Source organism: Balearica regulorum, chromosome 3, assembly GCF_011004875.1.
Source record: "Balearica regulorum gibbericeps isolate bBalReg1 chromosome 3, bBalReg1.pri, whole genome shotgun sequence".
NCBI classification, from domain to species: domain Eukaryota; kingdom Metazoa; phylum Chordata; class Aves; order Gruiformes; family Gruidae; genus Balearica; species Balearica regulorum.
Window position 1 is genome coordinate 80,920,385 of NC_046186.1, and position 24,002 is coordinate 80,944,386.

The 24,002-nt window shown below is 38.2% G+C and overlaps 1 protein-coding gene across 3 annotated transcripts in view; it reads right to left on the minus strand.

Moving 5' to 3' along the window:
• Positions 1-24,002, minus strand: part of GALNT2 (polypeptide N-acetylgalactosaminyltransferase 2) — a 95,446-nt gene that overhangs the window by 10,692 nt on the left and 60,752 nt on the right. For all 3 annotated transcript variants that reach the window (XM_075748667.1, XM_075748669.1, XM_075748668.1), the window contains 8 exons: positions 23,828-23,926; positions 23,165-23,232; positions 22,806-22,871; positions 19,339-19,460; positions 12,872-12,959; positions 9,062-9,149; positions 8,410-8,513; positions 3,594-3,720 (listed from right to left, as the gene is read on the minus strand). In XM_075748667.1, the coding sequence (XP_075604782.1) occupies positions 3,594-3,720; positions 8,410-8,513; positions 9,062-9,149; positions 12,872-12,959; positions 19,339-19,460; positions 22,806-22,871; positions 23,165-23,232; positions 23,828-23,926 (762 nt within the window). The remainder of the gene's footprint in view (positions 1-3,593; positions 3,721-8,409; positions 8,514-9,061; positions 9,150-12,871; positions 12,960-19,338; positions 19,461-22,805; positions 22,872-23,164; positions 23,233-23,827; positions 23,927-24,002) is intronic.

Below are 24,002 nucleotides of genomic sequence, written 5' to 3' on the forward strand. Positions count from 1 at the left end.
TTTTGGTTTTTTTCTTTTTTATAAGAGTAACTTGACAAAAGCCAAAAATAAGTGAGTGTTCACCTGGATAAGCAAGCTAATGGGAAACAAAAATCTCAACAATTGGCAATTTTAATAATGTCTTTACCTTTCTGAAAACAGACATGCTAACACAGGCAAAACATTTTCATCCTATTCCTACCAGCAGAGCACTCAAAGTTCCAAAATGACATAAGCTGCCGTGACATTTAAGGCTATGAACCAAGCAAGTCTGCTGTAGCTGAGGTAACAAAGGAGAACCAGTAATTAGAAAATATTTTTAATGCTTTAAAATTCAAGAGAGATTAATTATTGCAATAAATGTGAAAAAACACTAACCCAAATTCTTTATTTCTAATCAAACAAATTCCTAACTATCATTCCTGTCTCTGTGTAACTGGTGTCTTTAAATCTCCTTTTGGACTGCAAGAGGGTAATGCCTTTTTCCATCCCCTGGCTTCCATGTAAAACTCATTTACTTCTATTGTTTGTAATTTTATGCTTAGAAAATGAAGTCTTATTTCACTTGCAACTGCCATGCTCTGAAGCTTATTTTACATTTACATACATCTAAAGCAACTGGAGTAAACTCAGTCAGCCAATAACTTCTCTAATATGATTTTCCAATTCAAAAGACAAAAAATAGTCAGGATAAAGTGAGCTCTTCTTGCAGGTCACTGAGGAAGGACAGACACAGGGAAGAAAAAAAGCCACAAGACAGACCTCAATCATTTTTTTCTTTGAGGATTGATTTCTCCATGCAAAGATTCCTTTAAATTTTTTTGTAAGCAAAATCCCATTCAACATAGATTAGAGAGCTATTTCAATTTATCTTCACTTGCAGTCTCTCAGGCTTCTGTGAGTGTCAGCCAGCCACTCGGCACCTGCCCCTGTTACTTGCTCAGCAATCAGCTTGGCTGCCCACAGGCCAAACAGATTTTGGTGGTGGGAGAGGAACTCTTCGGTTTGCCAGGGTTCGACAACTCCAAAGGCACCGTCGAGGCCAGAACGCATGCTTGCATCACACTTCCCCATGCTCACAATGAACAATTCTGGCCTAGTACGACATGAATGCAGAAGCTGTGTAGATGCTGAGAACTGCCTAAACTAGTAAGGCCCTAAAGAAGGTAGGGTACTGAGGAACACAGCGTAGGGTGCACTCAGCGCTTAATGCTGAGCCACAGTTAATGAAGCATAGCACTGAGCAATCAGAGGCAGCTTTGCATGGAGCAGCCTGGGGTCTGCAAGGTTTACTGGCTCATCTGAAGCGGCGTATTAAGGCAGTGCATACTGGTCTAACAAATCCTGCCAGGCACAAGCTGTATCTGCCCACACCACACAGCCAGGATGTGGTCTCCTCTCTCATGAAACAGTACTCCTAGTCCCTCATCCAGAATCACCAATTTGTTTTGGCTGGCAAAAGGCAGTGCTTACTGACTACTCAGCTAAAAATGGGCTGCTTACCCAGAGCACTCCGGAACAAATTGCATACAGTCAAGGGACAGATGATGGCATAAGTTAACAAGTCCCGACTGCGAGACCAGCACAGATTCCATGCATCGTTTCTTGGCACCATGGTCCTACACATACCAGATAATACCTGTACTACCAGGGTATACCATTACCTTCGGTTTCTCATTCTCTCATTGCTAAAATTGATTTTAAGGGATTGTTATATTGGTTTGACACCCAAGAAAGCTGACTGAGGAGGAAACCTTCAAATATACAGCAACTTGTCAACCCTGCTTTTAAGTGATACACAACTTTTCTAGGTCAATTCAAGAATAATTCCAGTGAAACAAAGAATTTTAAAGACATCGCAGAAGTTGAGACAGCTGGGCAGCAAAGGACAAAGGTAATGAGCCACTTAAAGAGAAAGGTAGATCTGGAAAGGGCTGTAAGTACCCAAGACACTAGTTTGCAGGCTTCACCTGCCCTTACAATTCAAGTAGATGTGGGATCTTTTTAAAAGTAATTTTGACAATAAATGACTGGAAAACACAATGCAACTTCAAAAAAAAAAAAAAAGATCTGTCATAGTAATTGTCGGGACATTTGACTGGTCAAATCACAATGATGATTTGACTTCACAACAAAGTCCAAAAGCTTTAATTCCACCACAAGTGCAGAATCTTCAATCCCTGCTAATACGATGCATTTCTAACATACGTTGTATCCTTGCATGCATACAGCCACACTCTTTTCCTACTCTTTAACTGAGCTATGTTTAAGTACCGACTTAACATCACAAGAAAAGCAGCACCTTGGCAACAGCCCAAAGATGGAAGACCTGCAGAGGAGTGGGAAAACTGCACAATTTATTTATTTTTATTAACCACGTTCCTTGTCATGACATTGTCGTTCTAAAACCTACCACAAAACTAAAACCATTGCATCTCAAGCCTACATAATACAGTTTAATTGGTAGATCCTTCTACCCTCCTGCTGCACACCATAAATACTGGAATAGAGATGTGATGTATTTCATTGCTAGCATTTGTTTTCCCATAGGTACTAGTACTCATTTTTCACTGTAGAATAAAATACAGATCTCAAAGAACAGAGGAACAGAAAAATCACTACTAGAACTACTGGAAGAAATAGGACTGTGACTGTATGTTAGAAGACTTAATATTAAATTCATTAGCCTCATCTTGGTGGCATAACCAGCATGGAAGAGAAAAATTACACCCCAAGTCCAAATGTATCAGCAGCTTAGAACATTCTTACGAATTTAAGTACGTATGTGCTATGTTGCTTCAAGTTAAACAGAGTTTGGGCTCCATATCCCTCCAAGGATAAATAAATAATTTGCAGCTCTTAACCCACCAAACCTTCAGCTGAGACTTGTACTTCTCCAGCCCCCTGAGCATCAAGTCCAATTCTCCAAGCCAAAACCCACAGTGATTCTTCAGCTACAACTGATAGAGGCTTAGTCAAAACATCTACCATACACTCATGCAATACCTTTATCCATATTACTTCCAAAACACACTGAACATGAATCAGAATTGCTATTCTCATTCTAGAGAGGAGAAACTGAGGAAATAGCTCAGTTGCCAGACTAGCACAAATACCAGAATCAGTCTACATAATCATTTGCATATCACATACCAATCATGTATCAATCATGTACCAATCACATACCAAGCAAGCAAAGCTTATGAATAACTTAAGTGTATTCTGGCTTTTAGTGGATGATGAAACTGTTGCTACAAAATGAGGATTTGTGTGAGAGTTCTGAAAATAAGGCCTTCTTTAAAACCAAATAAACAGAAACTTCTCAAAATTGATAGAATGATTGATAGAATGCCAAGGTAAGCATTTCCTCCTTTTCCAGATTCTCAGGCTATGTCTGCTAGATCTTTCCCTTTTTCAGCTCTCAGGTTCTTCTCTCAATTTGTGTAGTTGCCTCCAAGTCATTAATTTCCTTTCAATTAATATTTTTCCATGCTAGATAATATTGCAAATATTTCTAAAGAGGAGATCCTTAAAATGAAATTACTGCCACCTGCTGATCATCTGAAGAAATCCAAAACATTGCTATTTAACCAAAGACTTGACTTAACAGTTACCTTGCAAATACGGTACCACTCCCACCAGGAAACGTGTAAGGATGCTGTTTGCGGAATACGTGACCCACTCTGCTGCAAGGGATGATTTCTAGGCTCCCACCACATTGCCAAACTCTGAATGAGATCTCTGAAATAAAAACATGAACGAAGACCAACATCACAAAATACTGTAATTTTGTAGTATACTATTTACAGAGAAGGCTTTCATTGGCTATTGCTGGAAAGATCCATACAATTGTTTATCCTAGAATTTCTTAGAAAACTAAGGCATATCTGAGCATTTACTATTCTCCAGGCTCAAGAGAAATAACCATATTACCTTGGAAGCAAAACTGTTTGTCTTATCTGAGGTTACCAGCATACCCCAAATTCATACACCACGCTGCAATTGGCCAGAGTAAGTTAGGTCTATGTGTACCATTACCGTGCTTTATCTAAAGGGTAAGCAACAGTTGATACGCTTAACAGATGAATTAATGATTTTAGAATTTTTCAGCTAAAGATGGAATAACACAGCGGACAAAATCAAGGCATGATAAAACAATCAATAGATTTGAGCTGCTAACTTACTGTAGCAGATAACCAAACACTCCCAAACACTCGCCATGGAAGAAGGATTTATATAAAGTCAATCTTGATTTGAAGACAGACTGAATAAAGATGCAACTTCTGTAAACTGAAGGTTATAGACAGTATACTTCTAAGCCAATCTAGTGAGCTGACCCAGCTAGCGAGGACAAGAAGGTCTAGAAATATTTATACGCCTTTCTCAACTTAGATCTTTGCCAGCACAAGTCACCTAGTGCTGACAGAGAACCAAAAAAACCCAGAAATAAGTGCAGTAAGAAGGGTGCTTCCAGTAGCACTGTTTCAATTGTGATGATTCCCCCTTTAGTTACTGAGTGCTACCCTTAGTTTCAAGCTTTTTCATAATCATTCAGTATCTTTCCACAGATTAAAAAAAGCTCTAAATTCAGTGTCTACCTATTATACTAGGTACCATTCCTTCCCCCAGAAGCTTTCCTCCCACATACACATAATAAGTCATAAAACCAGCATTACTTCAAAAATTAAATTTTAAACCAAACAAAAAACCCAAAGATTAGAGAGCTTGTCTTCTTGATGGTCTGGACAGAGAAAAAGGAAAAAGGAGGGTGGGGGGAGAAAGAGGTTGTGATTTCAACCATTGACAGTGCAAGTTAATTGCCTTTTTTCTGAATGGTCTTTGCTTTTACAAGGATCATTTCCTATTTGTTTTACTTCAGTGATAAATTCTGTTGCATCAGGACCAATTAGGCATATTCATGAATCCTAGATAGTCAACAGTCCAAACTACAGAGAGATCATCCTCCAAAAATGTTAGTGACATTGGTTTTGCCAGCAACTTACAGTCATGATTTTCCAGTTGAATTAACATGGGACAATAGGCAAAAGTAAATTTTAAAGCAACTGAACATGACATTCTCACTGTACATCTTTCACAGCACTGACTTCCGTATTACACCTCTTATTTTGAGCTTAGAATGAAAACAAAACAAACAAAGAGAGAATCACAGTAAACGACTAGTCACTGCTGCTATTAAACAAGTTTAACAAAAGCACTTCTATGTTTCTACTAGAATAAATTACACATAGAAGACTTCAGGCTTTCCCAAATCTAGCTCAAATTTGGTCCCAAACAGCTCAAATTGTGAAAGCAGGGGAATAATAGTTGTCTTGTACCACCCTGAAGTATTATATATGGAGTTTTTGCTAGAAAGTTCACACAGTTATTAGTCCAGCATGAGGGGATGCAGTGAGGACAGCCTAGTGAAAGAAGAAGGGGAGATCTATCAAAGATAAAGGCTTTTGTGTGAGACAAGCAAGTACAGACTAAATGCTTGAAATCAAAATACTAGATTTATTTATTAGGAAATACATGCCTCTGAAATGAGGTAAAGTGAGATTCTAGTTAAAAATAAAGGTCAATACAGTATGCTTGAAGCTCGCTCTTTTTTTAAATTATTCATTTGAAGGTTTAATCCAAAAAGTCAGTGTCATCTATTGAATGTATGTAGGCACTGAAAAAGTATTTTTGTTTTAGGAGTAATTTAGAAACACCTTCTGTCAACTTTTTTCATTATTCATAGCTCCCTCTACTGTGTACATTAATTTGATTAATTCTGCCTCAACAAATTCCCAGAAATGTAAACCTACATGTATACTTTCCAGCACCTTAGATTCTGAAGATTCTCAAAAAAGTGAAAATGATGGAAAATAGCTCTATGGGAAAGACAAAAGACTAGTAAATAGGGAGAAACTAACTCTTACGTGTACCAGTCTTCTAAAGCCTGCATGGATTTTTAAAGCAAAAGGAATGTATAGCAACTAAAACTTAAACCCCCACAAACTCCCTTAAGGCAACTTTTTTGCCATAGTCAGACAGTGGGAGAAGAAATGTTACTACATCAAACATTCTTCAGTTGTATGAGATTACATTACATTTCTCAGTAACAGATTTGCTCTTTTTATCGTAGCGTGTCATCAATATAGAACACAGGCAATGTCTTACTTGCTCTCTGATTTTAGCAAAATTAAGAAAAGTCTAGGTTTTCAAATTCGAACCAAACTTTCTAATAGTCCATCCAGTTCTCCAGTGTACCTCTGTACCTCCTGTGCTTATCAAAAAGCATTGTAAAGACTCTGAGAATTTGAGTTTACCAATTCAAGATAAGACCAAACAAACCTTGATCCACATTTTGTACAGCAAGCATGTGTTATGTCACATTTAGCAATAATCTGAAAATGCACCATATCTTCATAGTAAGAGCTGACTATTGGCTAATTTAGGCAAAATACTGCAGGCACATCTTGAAATTTGTAAAGTTGATACTATACTAACATGTGAACAAAATCTCATATAACAGCTGCTCTGTACATGAGTGAAGGAAAAATGTATAGAATTATTTTGCAAGTTCATCTAGCAAGTTATTTGCATGTAACATTGAGCCACTGATTCAGAGATATACTTGAGAGTAAAGAGGCTTGACGAGTGTGCATGTTGAATTTTAAACTGCACGTCACAGATTTCCGGTATCTGGTGCACGTGCCATTTATTGCCAATTAAATCACACACCATGCAATTTTTACTCATCTTCAGCTAGTCTGGCAGCTACGAACAAATCATTAGCTGTCTGCTGTACTGACTGACTTGGCCTTTTCAGGGAGCCGAGAAAAGGCACCCCAAAGTCTCCATCTCCTTCCCATGGAGGAGGAGGAACGAACTGCAGCAGGAGCAACATAAACAGCTTTTTGCACGCAGTCTTTGCATGCACCTGGAGTGAGGAGCTGTTGCTCATGCCCTTTCCTGCTATCAAGGCCTCAATTATCAAAGCATAAAACCAGCTGCTAGATTTTCAGAAAAAAACTCCGTCACTCAAGTACATGCTTGCAGCTAATCAAATATTTAAGCGCTCTAGTGGCAAAAGAGGTTTTCAGAGTGAATGCAAGTATTGCTGTGGGAAGTTTATCCAATGACCTTCCAGAACATTTAAAAAATGATATTCATATTAATACAATTTAGCAATACACAGCTAGAACAGTGAACAAACAGAAACGCAGAAAGTAATTGTTCAAAATACAAAAGAGGTGTCTTCGAGTATTGCATAAGAAGGTCAGAGACTGGACTGTAAGGATGCTGCTTCCAGCCTTTAAGTTCCTTACAGGAGTGTTAAACATTTGGTTACCATGTCTCCATACTCAGTGTGCTGTATACAGCAGACATTTCCTTGTAGGCCAAGAATATGCTCAATGCACATGCATATTTCAGTAACTCAAAATACTCCTGGGTTTTTACACGTTCAAAGTATTTTAGGATTTTGCAGCTCACACATGCAGTAGAGAAGTTTCCATCCTTAGAACTGGTCCTAAAACACACTACTTGCAATGTCCGAGATGCATCTCTGCCCTAGAAAACTAAATTAATGACAGACTAGAAGTCTTGAGAAGTTGTAGAGTTCCGCTCATCCCAAATCTTTTTTGTTTTAATGAAAGTATACTGGTCTTAACTGGAGAAAAACTTTGTACAATACTGTAACGCAAAGAGCCAAAAACCCCTACTGAAGCCAGACCTAACCACCAGGTCAAAGAAGAAATGGCTAAAGCACAAGTTCTCTCAGCCTCTCTTCCCTCTTCCCTAAATTCCACTCACTCACACATCTGAAAATAAGGAATTACAGCAAAAATGCCTTCTAAACCATAATTATCTCACAGGGCTAAAGTAGGTGTATAGAATTAAAAAACTCACTAAGTTTAGATGCCAGGCAGTATAGTAGTATTAAAGTTAAGAAATAGATTATTCTTCAGTCACCTAAGTTTTAATTGATTTTTTAAGGTGTATGTAAGAACATTAAACTCATGAACTCCTGTGTTCTACTGTTCTCGATTAAATTTCACCATCTTAAAACATGCCTTAAGTGGCAAGCATTTGAACATTACTGTATTTTAATCAATAACTTTATATGAGGACGTGACTTTCAAACAAGATAGCATTTTTTAATGTAACTGTCTATCTATATCCAGTAATTTTTTATCAGTCAACTTCCATTACAAACAAATTTTGTTGCTTAATGAACAAATACTTTTATTCTCTCACATTTACCTACCTTGTTTTAATTCTTTCATTGAAATGACCTTTTGGATTTTGCCGATAATGCATGTGAAGATTTACACCTGGTTATAACCCTCTTTGCACAAAATCAGGAAGACCATGACAGTAAAGGCAATGATGAAACCTGCTTTCTTTCAAGACTGATCTGAAGGTAAGTAACATACATACCTAAGTTTTCTCCACCCCAAACATCCATCATCATGTCATACTTTCCTAGTTCTTCAAAATAGGATTTGTCCATCACAAATAACCCACCAGCTATCATGGGTGTCCTAAACAGACAAGAAAAATTAAATACTTATAGAACCATGAACTGGGAGGTAACTATTATTTGCACCTCAAGGCTAATACCTCCTTGAAAATATTTGCAATGCTTTCGAATGCAACTAATTTTGCATCTATCACTTCAAACATCGTCTGCACACATTTCTATGGCATATACAGTGCTATGACCACCTTCTGAGGTAGTTTCCGTATCTCCATTTGGCTCACAAGTTGCTTATGCAAAGAGTGACAGGTTATGCAAGCAATAAAACATTAAAACCGATGCTGTATTTTTAGCCCTCAAAATATACCAACTTAAAATAAAACAACATCTACTTTTTGCTAAGGCTAAATAATCTACTAAGGTGCTTTAAAGTATTTTTTTTAAAATACAATTTATTTCCGAGAGCCTCATAATGCTACATAAATATGAATGAAATTTCAATATTAATGAAAGCTATAGTAAAAATTCCCTTTCAGACTCAGAGAAGATGATTTCTAACTTTTAGTTGCAAACTACAATCTATTAGAGGGAGAAGTGGTGGTACAGACATACTTTATGGGAGCAACTGGATTTCCTTGCCGTGCTCTTCTCTGCTCTGGTGTCATGTAATCCCACTTGAACACCAGGTTCCAATCAAAGCCTTCAAGAAGAAAATATTAGAGTAGAATGTTAAAAAGACTGTGGTCATCATTCAACTTCTAGTAATCAAGTTGACTGAAAACAGTGGGAACTGTAAATTAAAAATTTAAACTCGTACAAATTTCTGGGTAGAAAACAAACAAGTAGGCATCCAGATGAAAGGTAAAGTTGACAGGTCAATTAAAAAAGTAATCTCAAATACAAAATAACTTTGATTTCTCATGTTGCCATCTATTACACAAAGTAAGAAATCCAGTCAACAAGTGACAAAGCAAAAGCCTAATATATGAATCCAACATCTCATATCCTTACATTAAATAGAACATCATATGAAGATCTTCCAGCCATTACAAGTGCTCCTTATAGTCTTTACTGTACAACTGCATTTCAACTCTTATCAAACAATCACATATTTATGTTTACATAGGCTTTATGCAGTACTCTTGGTACTGCTCTATCAGCAGGAGCTCTCTATCATGAAGGTCACAACAGGTTATGTAGCTCCCACTTATTAACATTTGTTTAACTTCCTGCTTTCCTACTGCATGCTTCTAAGTGTTTCATTTTTTAAAGCTGAGGCAAGCGCTAGAGTACCAAAATCTTACTTCCCTTATGTATGTCCATATATATGTGTGTGTGTACACACAGCAACAGCTGGTCTGGTCCTTTAGTTAGTTAAGCACAGAAGCACATAAAGACCACTAGAACAGACAAGACCAATAGGTCACCTAGAGCAGCTGTCTACCTGACTACCATTTGAATTACCTCCTTTAGGCAATAATACACAGTTGGTATAAGACAAACTTCCTCTAGGAAACACTTCCTTAACAGTTTTTTGAGCTGGGTTATGCCCATAAGCATGAACATCTTTTAAAAAACTACATATTGAGATCCTGTGAAATCATGTAATGAATGATTTCCAGATTTCTGGTGCACAGATATCAATAGCTTGCTTTCTCCATCATAAAGATAAAGCAATTATTTCGTGGGGAAGTGGGGGAAAAGCTAAGGTAAACAGACAACAATTACAGTCCTACAAACTGTCTGCCTGCATCTGTAAACATGCATAGTAATGACTGATGTGGAGAGTTTAAAACTAAACTGTTTTCATTTTAACTCGCAAGACAGTTATCACACACACAGTACAGAAATTATCCTGAACAGTCTTTACAGCATGCATGCCAACTCTTTCTCTCCATGTGTATTTCATGAAGTGTTGCACTGTAAAAATGAAAGACCACCTAACTACTCCAAAACTCCAAGTCACAAAACAGTAAAATGTCTACAATCAATAGTACTGCAAAGCCTCCAGCATGAAAAGTAAAATGAGCTCCAATATTTGCATGCAATTAAAAAGTTGCATTTCATCATACATACCCAGCAAAATTACTTGCATCTGGGAGAACTTGAAAAAAAAAAAACCAAAACAAACCTACTGCTCTCTGGCAGAAGTGGTAGAGATAGAGTTACATATACTCCAGTGAACACAAGGGGTCTCTTTTGGAACACAGCACTCTTACAAACTCTGAACAAGCATACAAATTGTCTACCCATAAAAAAACTGGGTTTTCGTCTCCATTTTCACTGACTCTGGGAAAAATCTGCACTCAATGAGATAATATCAGTAAGTCTGTAAAAGGAGTATTTTTAAACACAAGAGCATATCCAATATGAAATTCTATCCAGTGTAAACTGCATCATAGGCATACTCTAAAATATTAGATCTCAGTTAACTACGGTTTATTCCAGTAATTCAAATGTTTCTCAGGACAGCATAAACACTTTTTCAAATCCTCCCTCAAAAAAAAATTTGTACCATGAAGTGCATGGATTTAGTATTGGCCAGACTTGGGAATTATTTCAGCTCTGTCTGCTTTAAAAAGTTTGTGGCATTTGCTAGTTTGTTGTCTTGGGTGATTAAGTCCTTTCAAAGCAGACCGGGCACAAATGCTGTCCCAGCTGTCTCAACTCTCCATGCTTCAGCCATGCAGATACTGTATCTAAGGTTGAAAGCATAGTTTGGCTTCCACCTTTAGACTTGGCCCCAGTGAAAGTGTCCTGTGATGCCAAATGCTGCAGTACCTCTAACAGGGTAATCTGTCCTCTGGGAACTGAAAAGAAATACGTTATTTGCGTTTCAACAGACTCCCAAATAGCTTTAAACACTGCTATGTACAAAATTTCTATTGTTAATGTTAAAAAAGATGGCTTCTCACTCCTCAGTCCAGAGTATGGAGGCTCCACGGACTTTTAAAAAAAAAAATCAAGAAAAAAAATCTATTTCTATTGTGGATGAGGGGAGAAAATGAGCACTAAAAAGAAAAAAAAAAAATAAATTGGGAAATGTAGTTCCAAAGATGAAGTATAAAAAGCAGTAACAAGTGAAATGATCTCTCAATCTTCTCCCACTTCACTTGGGAAGAATTAAAGACCATGAACCCCACAGGAACCAATCAAAGGTTTCAATGAAAGAATTCCTCCTCCTACTGCAGACAACAATAAAAGCCACATAATGGTAGAGAGATTTCCATACTCAAGGCATAATGAATAGATTGGGTAAAAGCCTTAAGGTTTTAATAAAGCTGGCACACAGATAATAGCAGAGAACTATACATTAGCATACTGTGAATATATGCACTGTAGGTGTTATTTTAGAATGTTCATTAAAAAGATATAGAACCTCTCACCTCCACATCACTGACTGGAAATTGAAGCATATCTAACATTATGCAAATATTGCTTTTATTTTAGTTTACTGGCACAAGACTTGGTGGCCATTTAGAAATTAGTAACTCACAGAACATGCTTGAAATTGTTTTTTCCTTCCTCATTCAAGAAAGTCCATTCAGAAAATCTGAAATACTGTGGGAACAGCACTGCATAATTTCTATATCATGGCTCATCTTAAATCTTTGTGCAGACAGTTAAATTTCAAGGGTTGTGGAAACAATTATTAAAAAAAAAGGGAGGGGAAGGGGGGGACACAGAATAGCTATTTTAAATGCTAGATTCTTGCTTACAGTGAAGAAAGTGAGGGGAGGAATTTTTAAATTTTTTTTGAGGGCTTCACAAGTCTTTTTTACTATTTGCTGTCAACAGTTTACACTAGCTAGACATAGTGAAACTGTAGTAGTTAGGACTTCTAAACTCAATTTAACAGGAAATTTTGTAACTATAAACGTATAAACACTACAAATTTTCAAGGTCACATGTTACTCTCTTCACAATTACAAATCATGGCTAACAAAAACATTTATTTTTTAAACACATTCCAAAGCTTTCAGCTTATTCAGAAGAGTTTAATTTTTTAAGCAAACCAGCATCTTGAAAAAAACTCATAGGCACTGCATTGCTGATGGGCTTCTAAGCTAGAGAGCAATTAAAGTCTGTCTTATCTAAAAAGAGAATCATGAGCTCTGGCCATAAACGGCTTCTGACACATTTACAGAATCCTACAACCATTGGAGTGAGTACTGCACATTGGAAAAAGGCAGCATAAACTTGTAAGAGTTAGTATAATAAAGATGAACTGTTTTAAAGCAGAAGACAATAAGGCCAATTAAAATCCAAGCCTAGAAACAACTGACCTATAGAACTTAAACTAGATATATGAAAGGGAAGAACAGTATGTTAACTGCCCATTCCACAACTGCAGTGATTATGAGCTTCGATTCTTGATGCCTTTTTTTTTTTTTAAATTTGTATTCCAGTACAGGTACATACCGCCTTTTAAATCAGCTGACGCCCCCACGTACTGGAAGTTGTCCATATTAATTACATCAATAATAGGAGACACAACTCTGGTCTTGTCCTAAAATAAATATTAGAAAGTAATATTGAAATAATGAAATCAATATATAAAGATTCAGGCAGGATGAGATGTTGAACAGTTCAGCAGGATTTCATTAGCACATCTCCCCCAGCTCTCCCCCTACTACAACTTACGACTCTGAATAGCCAGTACTGTGAATAGCATTCCTCAGCACTGCTTCAGAAAGCAGAAACCACACCATAGGGCTGGGAATCCTCTTTCTATTCTAGGCTCCTTATATTCAAGTAATCCCCTTCTGACTTGCTCTTCAAGAAGGCAGCAAACTTGTAGTTCTAAAGGCAGTCGAGCAAACAGTACTTCCATTCTTACTTTTAAAACCCAGCTCAAAGAAAAGAAGAATCCAGGCAATTCATGTTTTCCACAGCACATCTCTAGCCACACAGCCTATTACAGTCCTACTATTTCAACCTTTAAGGAACACTTAGGCCTTTCTGTAATCAGAAAGTCTTAGGTTAATGCTAACTCATTTCACACTAGAAGAATCATACTTCACAATCAGATACTTAGACAGGAAAAAGAACCTAAAACCACCTCAAACTAATGAATGCTATTAATCTCCAGCAGCCAAGACTCCAGGGGTACAGATGTCACAGTCCTCTGTCCAACCATGGTCTCGTACACTCCTCGGAGCAATGTTAATCACCTTAGCCGATGTTTTTGTCAAAATAATCTAAGAAAAACCAAAAATCTTTCCAACAACTCCACACACATATCATCAAATAGGATCACAAGACATCAGTACTCTAAAAAAAAAGATCTAATATTAGAAATGCAATATCATGGTTAAGCCAGTTTGTCTCCATGACTTACTATGGGGAAAAAAAAAAGTTACATTTACACACTGAAGCATAACGTCTATGGTAGTTTGATGGAACATTTTGCTTGAGTTCAAAATAAAAGTTTGAGCTCCACAATTTAACATTCAGGTGCACCCAGGACCTTATTTTAGACATTCTGTATACAGTGACAGAATTAGAAAACTCCTTTATTTGAAGACTGATGAGACAGAAGATACTCAGCCTATCCAGTTATTCACAATACATCCATCAGCATGAAATACAAAAACAAAACCATCCTTCCTTTCTTCTCCTTCTTTCCTTAGCTGAAACTGAGACAGCTTATACGTCTAAGGACTTCGCTAAAAACCTTTTCTGACAAAAATTTGCATTTTCTCAGATGGTTCTACTTGGCATGTGTGGTCGGTTGACCCTGGCTGAGGGCCAGGTGCCCACCAGAGCCACTCTATCACTCCCCTCATTCACCAGACAGGGGAGAAAAAATACAATGAAAAGCTTATGGGTCGAGATAAGGACAGGGAGAGATCATTCACTAATTATCATCACGAGCAAAACAGACCGAACTTAGAGAGGGAATTCATCTTATTTATTACTAGGCAAAACAGAGTAGAGGAATGAGAAATAAAATCAAATCTTAAAACACCTCCCCCCACCCCTCCCATCTTCCCAGGCTCAACTTCACTCCCGGCTTCAACCTCCGCCCCCCCCAGCGGCACAGGGGGACGGGGAGTGGGGGTTACGGTCAGTCCATCACACGGTGTTTCTGCCGCTTCTTCATCCTCAGGGGAAGGACTCCTCTCATCGTTCCCCTGCTCCAGCATGGGGTTCCTCTCACGGGAGACAGTCCTTCACGGCCTTCTCCAACGTGAGTCTCCTCCACGGGGTGCAGACCTTCAGGAGCAGACTGCTCCAGCGTGGGTCCCCCACGGGGTCACAAGTCCTGCCAGCAAACCTGCTCTGGCGTGGGCTCCTCTCTCCACGGGGCCACAGGTCCTGCCAGGAGCTTGCTCCAGCGCGGGCTTCCCATGGGCCACAGCCTCCTTCAGTTGCCTCCACCTGCTCTGGCGTGGGGTCCTCCACGGGCTGCAGGTGGAATCTCTACACCCCCTCATCCTCCCTCCATGGGCTGCAGGGGGACAGCCTGCTTCACCATGGTCTTCACCACAGGCTGCAGGGGGATCTCTGCTCCGGCGCCTGGAGCACCTCCTGCCCCTCCTTCTGCACTGACCTTGGTGTCTGCAGAGTTTCTTACATCTTCTCACTCTTCTCTCCGGCTGCAAAAGCTCTAACTGTTTTTCTCTTTCTTAAATATGTTATCACAGAGGCGCTGATTGGCTTGGCCTTGGCCAACAGCGGGTCCGTCTTGGAGCCGGCTGGCATTGGCTCTGTCAGACACAGGGGAAGCTTCTAGCAGCTTCTCACAGAAGCCACCCCTGTAGCCCCCCCACTACCGAAACCTTGCCACGCAAACCCAACACAGCATGGCTGAACCCACTGGTAAAAGTTGCCCAAGCTATCAGGTGTCACATTAGGTAGAGCTTCAGTTAGGCTTCAACTTATCTTCACTGTGCTGAGTAAGCAGATAGCATGCTGTCTCTATGCATTTGTGATTTCCTCAGGCTTTTACTGCTGATTAGTTCAACCAATATCAGTGCCACACCACACTAACACCAGTTGCTCCACCTAACATTATTTAAGCAACTTACAGTTGTTTCTCCAGCAGACAAAAACCCAGGTTGTGAGCATTCTGCTCGATGTACGACAACTACTTTGTTGGCTTGGAAACATGCTGTTCCTTCCGTGATTTGAAATTACAGATTTGCTCAGCAGCAAAGCAGACAAAAGACTTGCACATTCTTAAGGTGATGCTTTGCAGGGCACTACAAAGTTTTTAGCAGTCTCTGCATTAACAAGAGCTTGTGGGTTTCTAAAGTACAGGGAGTTCATTCACTTAAAATACTAAAAAGCAGCTGCTCCCTTTAACTTATCCTAAAGCAAGATACTTATTTATCCATAGCATGATTAAAGTAGAAATCTGATGTGCATTTTAGAAACAAAAACACAAGCAAAAAGGAAGTTTTCTTTTTGTAATCTCCTGTTTCGTTCTGAGGGGTTGACGCCATAACTCATAATGGAACACACAATTGGAAAACCATGTGCTTCTTGGTGAGGATAATGGAAAGAAATAGCCTGTGAATACTGCAAGTATCTAGTGCCTGGAAATTTGTAGCAGACTATTTCATTTTAATATTTCATAAGGAGGTTATGTATGCTCTAGAGAGTTAGACTATTATATATTATTCTCATAAACCATCAGAAATTATCCTCAAGATTCTGCATACATTGCTTCCTCCCCCCTCAAAAAAAAAAAATCTCAAGACACTTCAAAGATTAAGCTTCACAACACTCTTAAGAGAAAATATAAATATGTTTCTTTCAGCATTGTGCCAGTTAAAAGCTGACTCATTCAAGGTCACAAAATCTGAGACAGATATGAAAAAGGAATCCACATCTCATTTCTTAATCTTAGTTCTTTCTTCCTTTTAAGGTCTTTGTTTAAAAATACCTTCCTAAAAGTAATGTAGGAATTACAGCTATGCTATGAAAACAGATTAGTTCAGTTCTGCACCAGAATCTTCCTTTTTTTTATAATACATCAGTTATACGAGGAAAAGAATAAAGTGATTAGAAATTGGAAACAGAAAAAGCCAAGTAGACAAATGTTCATGAAATAGCTAGCTAGTAGTTACCAATGTTTTCAAGACTGTGTATTACTTATTACTACGCTGACATTTTGGGAAAATCAAAGGGTTGAACTCCACTGGCTCCTTATTTAATCTCCCCTAACCAGCGCACACACACACACACACACACAAATCTAGAGGGCATAAAAGGTAGCCTTAGGGAATCAGACAGAAAACCATTCTCCAGGAGGGAGCAAAGAGGGAGATCTACCAGTTCCAGGTTACACAGGAGTTGTATATGTTCTTATCTGTACATTCTGAACTCTAAAATATTCACCTTGTATGTACGTTGCTTCTGCTTTAAGCCTTTGCTCAAATTGCTGAAGAAAAATCCCTAGCAGTGTCAGACCTCTCTAGGAATGCTAAGCAAGCAGGGTCAATAGGCAACAATACTCTAACCAGGAAACCATCTCAAAGAAAACTGTGGGATGGATCACCCTTCAATCAAAGGGGAGCTTGATGTCTCAGGTGCTCCCAACACAAGCAAGAGGTCAACGTCACCACTTTCTAAAGTGGTCACAGCACATCAGATAAGAGTATTGTAAAACTGATTCAATTCAGACTGTTTCTTGGAAGCTATAAATGTTTATATTGTAACACACAACTAATCCCCCAGAACTCCAACAGAATTAAATGCCAAGTGGGCAATTCTGGAACAAAAGGAAAAAAGAAAAACCCCACACTTTCCACCACATAGAGAATAGATGCAGCAGCGCATCAGAAAATACTGTATTAATAATACTGTTTATTTATGTTACTGGGTTTTTTACTGTATTAATATTAAAATACTATATTAAAATACTGTTAATGTATAGTTGCCCTGACCTGAAAAGGTTACCTTTGAGGCCAGAGCAGAAATGAGTTCATGTCTCTTCAGGTTCTTGTCACTGAGACTACCAAGAAAGTGCTGCCATACCAAGTAACATACCGTCTGCACTGTGAGCAAAATCAATCCATTTAAAATAACAAAGAACTATCATACACTATACGTAAATACTATCCATGCCTTAATTATTTGAACAAGCAGAAAGCTTAGAAGCTACTTTATCAAACCCCATACCAGTTGGTTGGGAATCTTCTCAGATGGAAGTAAACTGGCATTCCACATCAATTATTTATTTAACAGTACATCAAGCTTTTAAGAATGGAAACTTGTACTCATACAGCTGAAAAATATTCAATGGCACACATGATTAGTGTGTATCATGGTGACAATTGTAAGGAGCAAGTTTTGAAGGATCTAATAATTCACATGCTGCTAAAAGTAGCTGTTGCACAAAGCAAAGCGTCCACCAGTTTCTCCCACCAAATATTCCATGTGTAATGCTGGATCTTCACAAAATTGTCAGCAATTTAACAAGAGGTTTTACATTCTGTTATGATGAAAAGGTAACACTTTTCATATCCCATATCAGTTTCAGAAAGCTAAATGCGTATACCCTGAAAAAGTCACAGACAAGAAAAAGGGTAAATGGTAGAACAGCTGTCTTACTAAAAGCAAGGTTTTGTTGACCAAAACTATCATTTCTATTCTGATTTCTTGAACAGGTAGATGCTTCAAACCATTTACACAAAAAGGCTTGAAAACGGTTCCCGCATTCTAGAATCCATTAGTGCTTTAGCTGCAAGGACTCTCCACTTCCTTCTGAGATATATTTAATGCCTTCAAGTTTATTTTCCTAGTTAATAATTACAGAGACATCACCCCAACCCTTCTGAGGCTGCAACACTTTACACAGGCACAAAAATAGAAGTAGGGCTATGTTACTCACACTGAAGGGCTTTGTATGCTCTAGGTACTTTAATAGTGTCCAGGTTTGAGCTGATTAAAATTATTTCTACTCCAAAAAAGGATTTTAACTGCTGACACATCTTAGGCAACTTACAGTATTTCTGGAATACACAGTAAAGCATCGTAGAACCGAACAGAATAAAGAAAATCAGTCATCAATTGACAGCTTCTCCATTGGCATATTGAGTATATGGCTTTCACTTCTTCCCCTCCCCCCCCCCTTCTCCTTTTTGGGGTGAAATGCAAAGGGAAGTGTAGTGAGGATAAGCAAAGAACTGGGCATTAACAAAACAGAGTAGATTAGCAAAACCATTTTGACCAGGAGCATTTTGAAAGAAAGCCTTTCCAGGAAGGGGAGTTTACCAGAAAGGGAATGCAATTAAGGAAGAAGAATAAACATGTTGTCTTGAGTGTTCCCCAGTGCTTTTTGGGATCACACTTGATTCACTTTCCACTTCAGCTGAGTTCCTCCAGAGCAAGTTAACAAGTATAACCAACTCCTGAAGAAAACAGTATATTTTCACTCTCAATCCTCTCAATTGCTTTTTCAGGACACAGACGAAGCAGCATTTTCATAGAAGCTGAGAGCCCACAGTCCCTGCTAATTTCCATGAGAATTTTGGTTTCACAGCTCAACCTCTCTCCTATTATCACACTGAATCTTAATGAGGCATAAATACTCAGGTAAACTGAATTACATTGAAATTATATTGATTGAGAACTATACTTTGCTCTAAAGATTTTCAACACTTACTGAGGAGGTCCCTAAAGAACTAAAGAAGCATACATTTGAATTGCTTGCAAAGATTATAATAAATATTCACATTTTATGTTCCTGTGTTCACAGATTAAATGAACAAAAAGTGGGTTTTAATCATGGAACACTCCGATCACCTCCATCATCTCACTTCAGAGAAAAAGCTTCCTTAGAAAAATGTATAAAATTAATGTAGTATAAACCAGATGGCTTTAAAATTTAAAAGCTACTCTTTCAGGAAACTACTTTAGAAGAACTCTTTACTAACCTCAGCTACTCTTTCCAAAAGTGGTTCCAGCCAGTGTTCATTGCATTCACAGTGACTATCCAGGAAGGTCAGCACTTTTGCTTGTGCTGCGTCTGCCCCTCTGACACGGGAGCGCATCAAGCCTGAGAAGCAAAGATAAAAAGTTTAAAGTACTTACTGAGGAAAACAATCAACAGCAGTGAGAAAGTATTGCATTCCAAGTTAGTCACGAATTAAATTACTCTAACTCAGACAGGACAAACACATAAGTTCCGTTATCAAAATGAGAATCTAGTTAACAATTCAGTGAAATGACTTCACAACACACAGTCTGCAAGCTTCCAATCTACTGCACCCTAGTCTACAAGTTTCAATATGATTTAAGTGGAAGAATTCAAGTACCTTTTCAGAAAAGAAAAAAGACAGACAGACAAAAAGAGAGATACACAAGTATCTCTGCATTACAATAACTGGTATTTACACTGACAAATGTTACTCAAGATCAGTCCTGAAAATAAATATCTTTCTTACAGTTCTACAATAGAACTAAGGAAAGCACCATCATTAACTTATCCTCCCCACCTTTTTGCTGCCCTCCCATCCTAGTTCTCACCACAGTCTGTCCATTCTTCTATCCAACTTTTTCCAGAAATAGCCATGCTTGATTAATTCACATCTGAGAGCCTTCCCCCCCACCCCTTTCAACTGTCTTCCCCCTGTGTTTCATGCAACACTCTTGTTTTGGTGAGTGTTTCGGTTTGTTTTTTTTTGTTTTGGGTTTTTTAAAATCTTATCTTGAAAAGATTTCTTTAGGAAGAAGCTCCTGATAAAGTCAAAAGGTTCTTCTCTTCCCTACACCTCAATTACACAGATCACCTCACTGGTTTGCTTTGTTCCTTTCCTTCCTTCTCTTTTAATATCTGTTCATTGGATGACCTCACCATTTCTTAAAGTCCCTTGCTATATTTACACCCATATCCCAGAACATTCCACCACTGACTCCAATACAGAAAACAGCAAGCTTCCTTTCATTCCTTTGTAAATCTCCTCCCTACTTTTCTCTATTAATATTCAAAATTCATTGATTTTATTGTCACTCAAGACCAAAGCCAAGTACTACGTTTTGTTTTGGTGTGGGGTTTTTTGTTTGTTTGGGGGTTTTTGTTTGTTTTTTTCTTTTTCTTTCTACGTTGTTTCCCACCAAGCCTGTTCTGGTTTTGGTTGGGTTTTTTCCCCTTAACTGAAACATGTAAAAGAGTGACCCCCATTTCTTTCCATTCCTTTTACAAAATAAACATAACTGACAAACAGAATACAAGATGCTTAAGAGGATAAGTTTGTTTGGTCTGTCCAACATTCACCACAATCTTTGTACTATCTCTTACCACAAATGTGAGTGCTTCACTATTGTAGATACACACTGTGTTCATCTCTGACAGTACCTTCTACACTTCATCTGTTGCACGCTGGCAGCTAATTGTAACTCATTGTTTTTATGTTGTCTCCCTAATTCCAACCTTTGAAGCTGTTCTGTTCAGGTTTTTTCCACATCAAACCATTCCTCAAGCACTCTGGCTATGTTTGTTTTACTTGCGCAATTCCTCCGTTCCAGACCTTATTATTTCTAACTTACATTCTTACAGAGCGTACAGTCTTGCTCTACTTTCATAGAAAACACACCACAGCGTTTCTAATTTCCTTCCCCCCCCACCCCCAATCTAAGGTGACCGCTTGGGTCTGAGTCCACTACAATCACATCCAGCCTTACAACAGAGAATTGAGAGGGTTCCCCTGAACATTTATTCACAGACTACCATGCCCTCCAAAACACATCTGTTCCCATAACGAACTCCAATCCTACAGATCAGACCAAAAGCTACTATCCCATATTTCTGAAAGCAATGTAATCCCCTCCACAGTCACTGTCCCTTTATTTTAATTTTCATTTTAAAAACACTGCTTTCCCCTGTTGTTCATACCAATGTGTTACTCTTAGTGTCTTATACACTGGTTGGTTTTACTGATTCTCTTAAATTTTAATTTGTATGTTTCTGAGATATCAGTATCAGCCTACTCCTGAAAATGAAAAGCAAAGTCCGTATCAAACTCCAGCATAACAAGCCAACAATCAAATGGAATCTTAGAATATTTTAATTTAAAAAATTATCACCTGGTTGCACGTACGCATGCATAGGCAAAACTTTATAAACAATACAGTAGATCCCACAGGTAATAATTTAATCCTAATCTCACAAAAATAGCAAGTAAGGCAGCACAGTGCCTTCAGATTGCAAATAAACATTCTTTTTTGACATAGTAAAAGATTTGTCAAATTATATTACATTTTCAGATATACTGATGCATATTTTAAGTTTGAATGACAATTCAGTTCTTCTGTACATGCAGTACAAAGTTAATATTTATAATAATTACTTTAAAAAAAATCAAAAAGCATTACTTCATTTTTCCATTACTATTATCTCCATCTTTAAGTGTTGTACTGATCAGAGGAATGATGTCAACTTACTCAGAACCCTGCAACCATGGCAAGTCATAAAAGGCCTGCTTTCCTAACAAGTCTTTGTTCACAAGTATAATCCAAACAAAATATGTAAACACTAAGAGCCCATCAGTTTGCAATAACTAATTATGGGACAACACAGGTTTTGTGCATGTCATTTCCAGTCTCCGACATCTGACAACGATTCTAGCTGCTCCCCAGGCTGGGCTGGCAGCCTAGAAGATACAGCACCTATAAAAATAAACAAGCACATATCTGCTAACTCAGCTATTTCAACTGTCAACTCTCAGATATTATTTCAAACAGCTGTAGAATAACAGTTGCCTGTATCTAATACTTTAAGCTCCATAGCCAGGAAGCTGCTGACTGAAGGGCTCAGTCATATGAGACCATAATTTACAAAGCAACAAAGAGGAAAACAAAAACGTAAGACAAGTTTGTTACATGGCACACTGGCGTCTGCAAAACTGGCATACGTGGTCCTGGCTCTCCTGGCTGCTCAAACCCTCTCAAGTCTGCCAAACAAACTTGGTCAGGGTGTCCATCAACTGGATCCTTAAAAATCATCGCTAGTACGGGAACCAGCAAAGAGAGCGAGCTGTTTTTAAGCTGGATCATTTAAAATATTCACAGTTTACAGCAAGACCTTACGTACAAAGGGAGCAGCTTAACTGGGGATTCAGTATAGTAAGAGAAAGGAGAGGTTGAGGGTGAAAGGCAGTTTCTCAAGGAGGTGAAAGCCAACAATAGGCAACTGCACATACAACAATATGGAATTAATCAGAATTACTGTTTTTACTTGCACAAATGCATTTGGTTTTATTCCTTCCGTTAGCAAGTTGATTTACAAAGTGAAAATCCTCCCTCCAACAGAGAATGTATAGCAGAATGTTCCTTTAAACGACTTGATGAACAGATAAGGCAGCACAACGGAATTTGTATCTTCCTTCCCCCAGATTAAGCCTACCTTCTCGGCGATCATTTCGAAGAACCCGCACTTTTTCAATCTTTCCCAAGAGAGCACCATCCTCAGCTTTAAAAAAAATAAAATAATTTATGTCAGATAACATACTAAGTAAAGGCTGTTTTCAAGTATACACTCAGCTCCTTCAGTGAGCAGGAAGTAATAAAATATACCTGAAGTATTTATCAGAACTCTTCAAATTTCCATAATGACAGATGCAAAAGAATTAAGAACTGGGTTTGGATCAGTCTCTGCAAACTCCTATTGATGTGACTTATTCTCAACTGAGTCACTTACTAGCATCTACAGAAAGTCTTACCAGAATAAACAAAATAAAGTTAAGACCCTGTAAAAGTACTTACAATCATTACTGTAGTCATCCACGAGTATGATTTCTTTAATAAGATGTGATGGGCTTTTTTTAAGGACACTGAAATAGACCCCAAAAAAAAAAGTATTCAGTACTAAGCAGTCTAAATTTTTCATAATAATGTCATAAAAGCAGTTGCTTTGTTAAGCCACAATAGCACCTAGCCAAGGATCCTATCTTCAATAACAGCTATTGGCTTATTCTTAGAGAAAGCAATTGTGAAGAAAGGCACATATAGAATCTTTCCCCCCAAAATTCCAGCCTCCAGGAATGAGTGGATTAGACAATTTGCAACATGGAATTCTGAAGACAGCTCTAGGTCAAATATCCCCTGAGAATCCATCTTCCCTGAGTTTGTCTTGAAACTAGTTATACAGCCAACTTCCAAACATCATCTAGTAACTTGTTCCACATTTTCATGCATTTGTGGTAAAGGGGAGCAATTTTGCTTGATTAATGTCACTATTTCAGAACATAAGAACTGGAAGCATCAATGAAATTAAGGCTCAGCTTTCCCCCTGCAAATGGTTCAGAAAAGCCTAATGGATTGTTACCTCCCTTCCTTATCGTAAGCTATTATCTGACACAAGTGAACGGCCTTTAGGGAGAAAAAGAAGTTAAAAAAATAAAAAATCAAAGTGTCTGTTAGGTATACCTGACAACAGTTCGAAGCAAAGCAGATCTTGCCTCATTATGAAAGGTGATCACCACACTAGTGGCTGGCAAATCTATCCGCCATTGTTTCCGTTGACACCTGAAAGACATAATACACTGTTGTTTATACATATTATTTACATTCCAGGCTTAGCAGAAACAGTTCTCTATTAAAA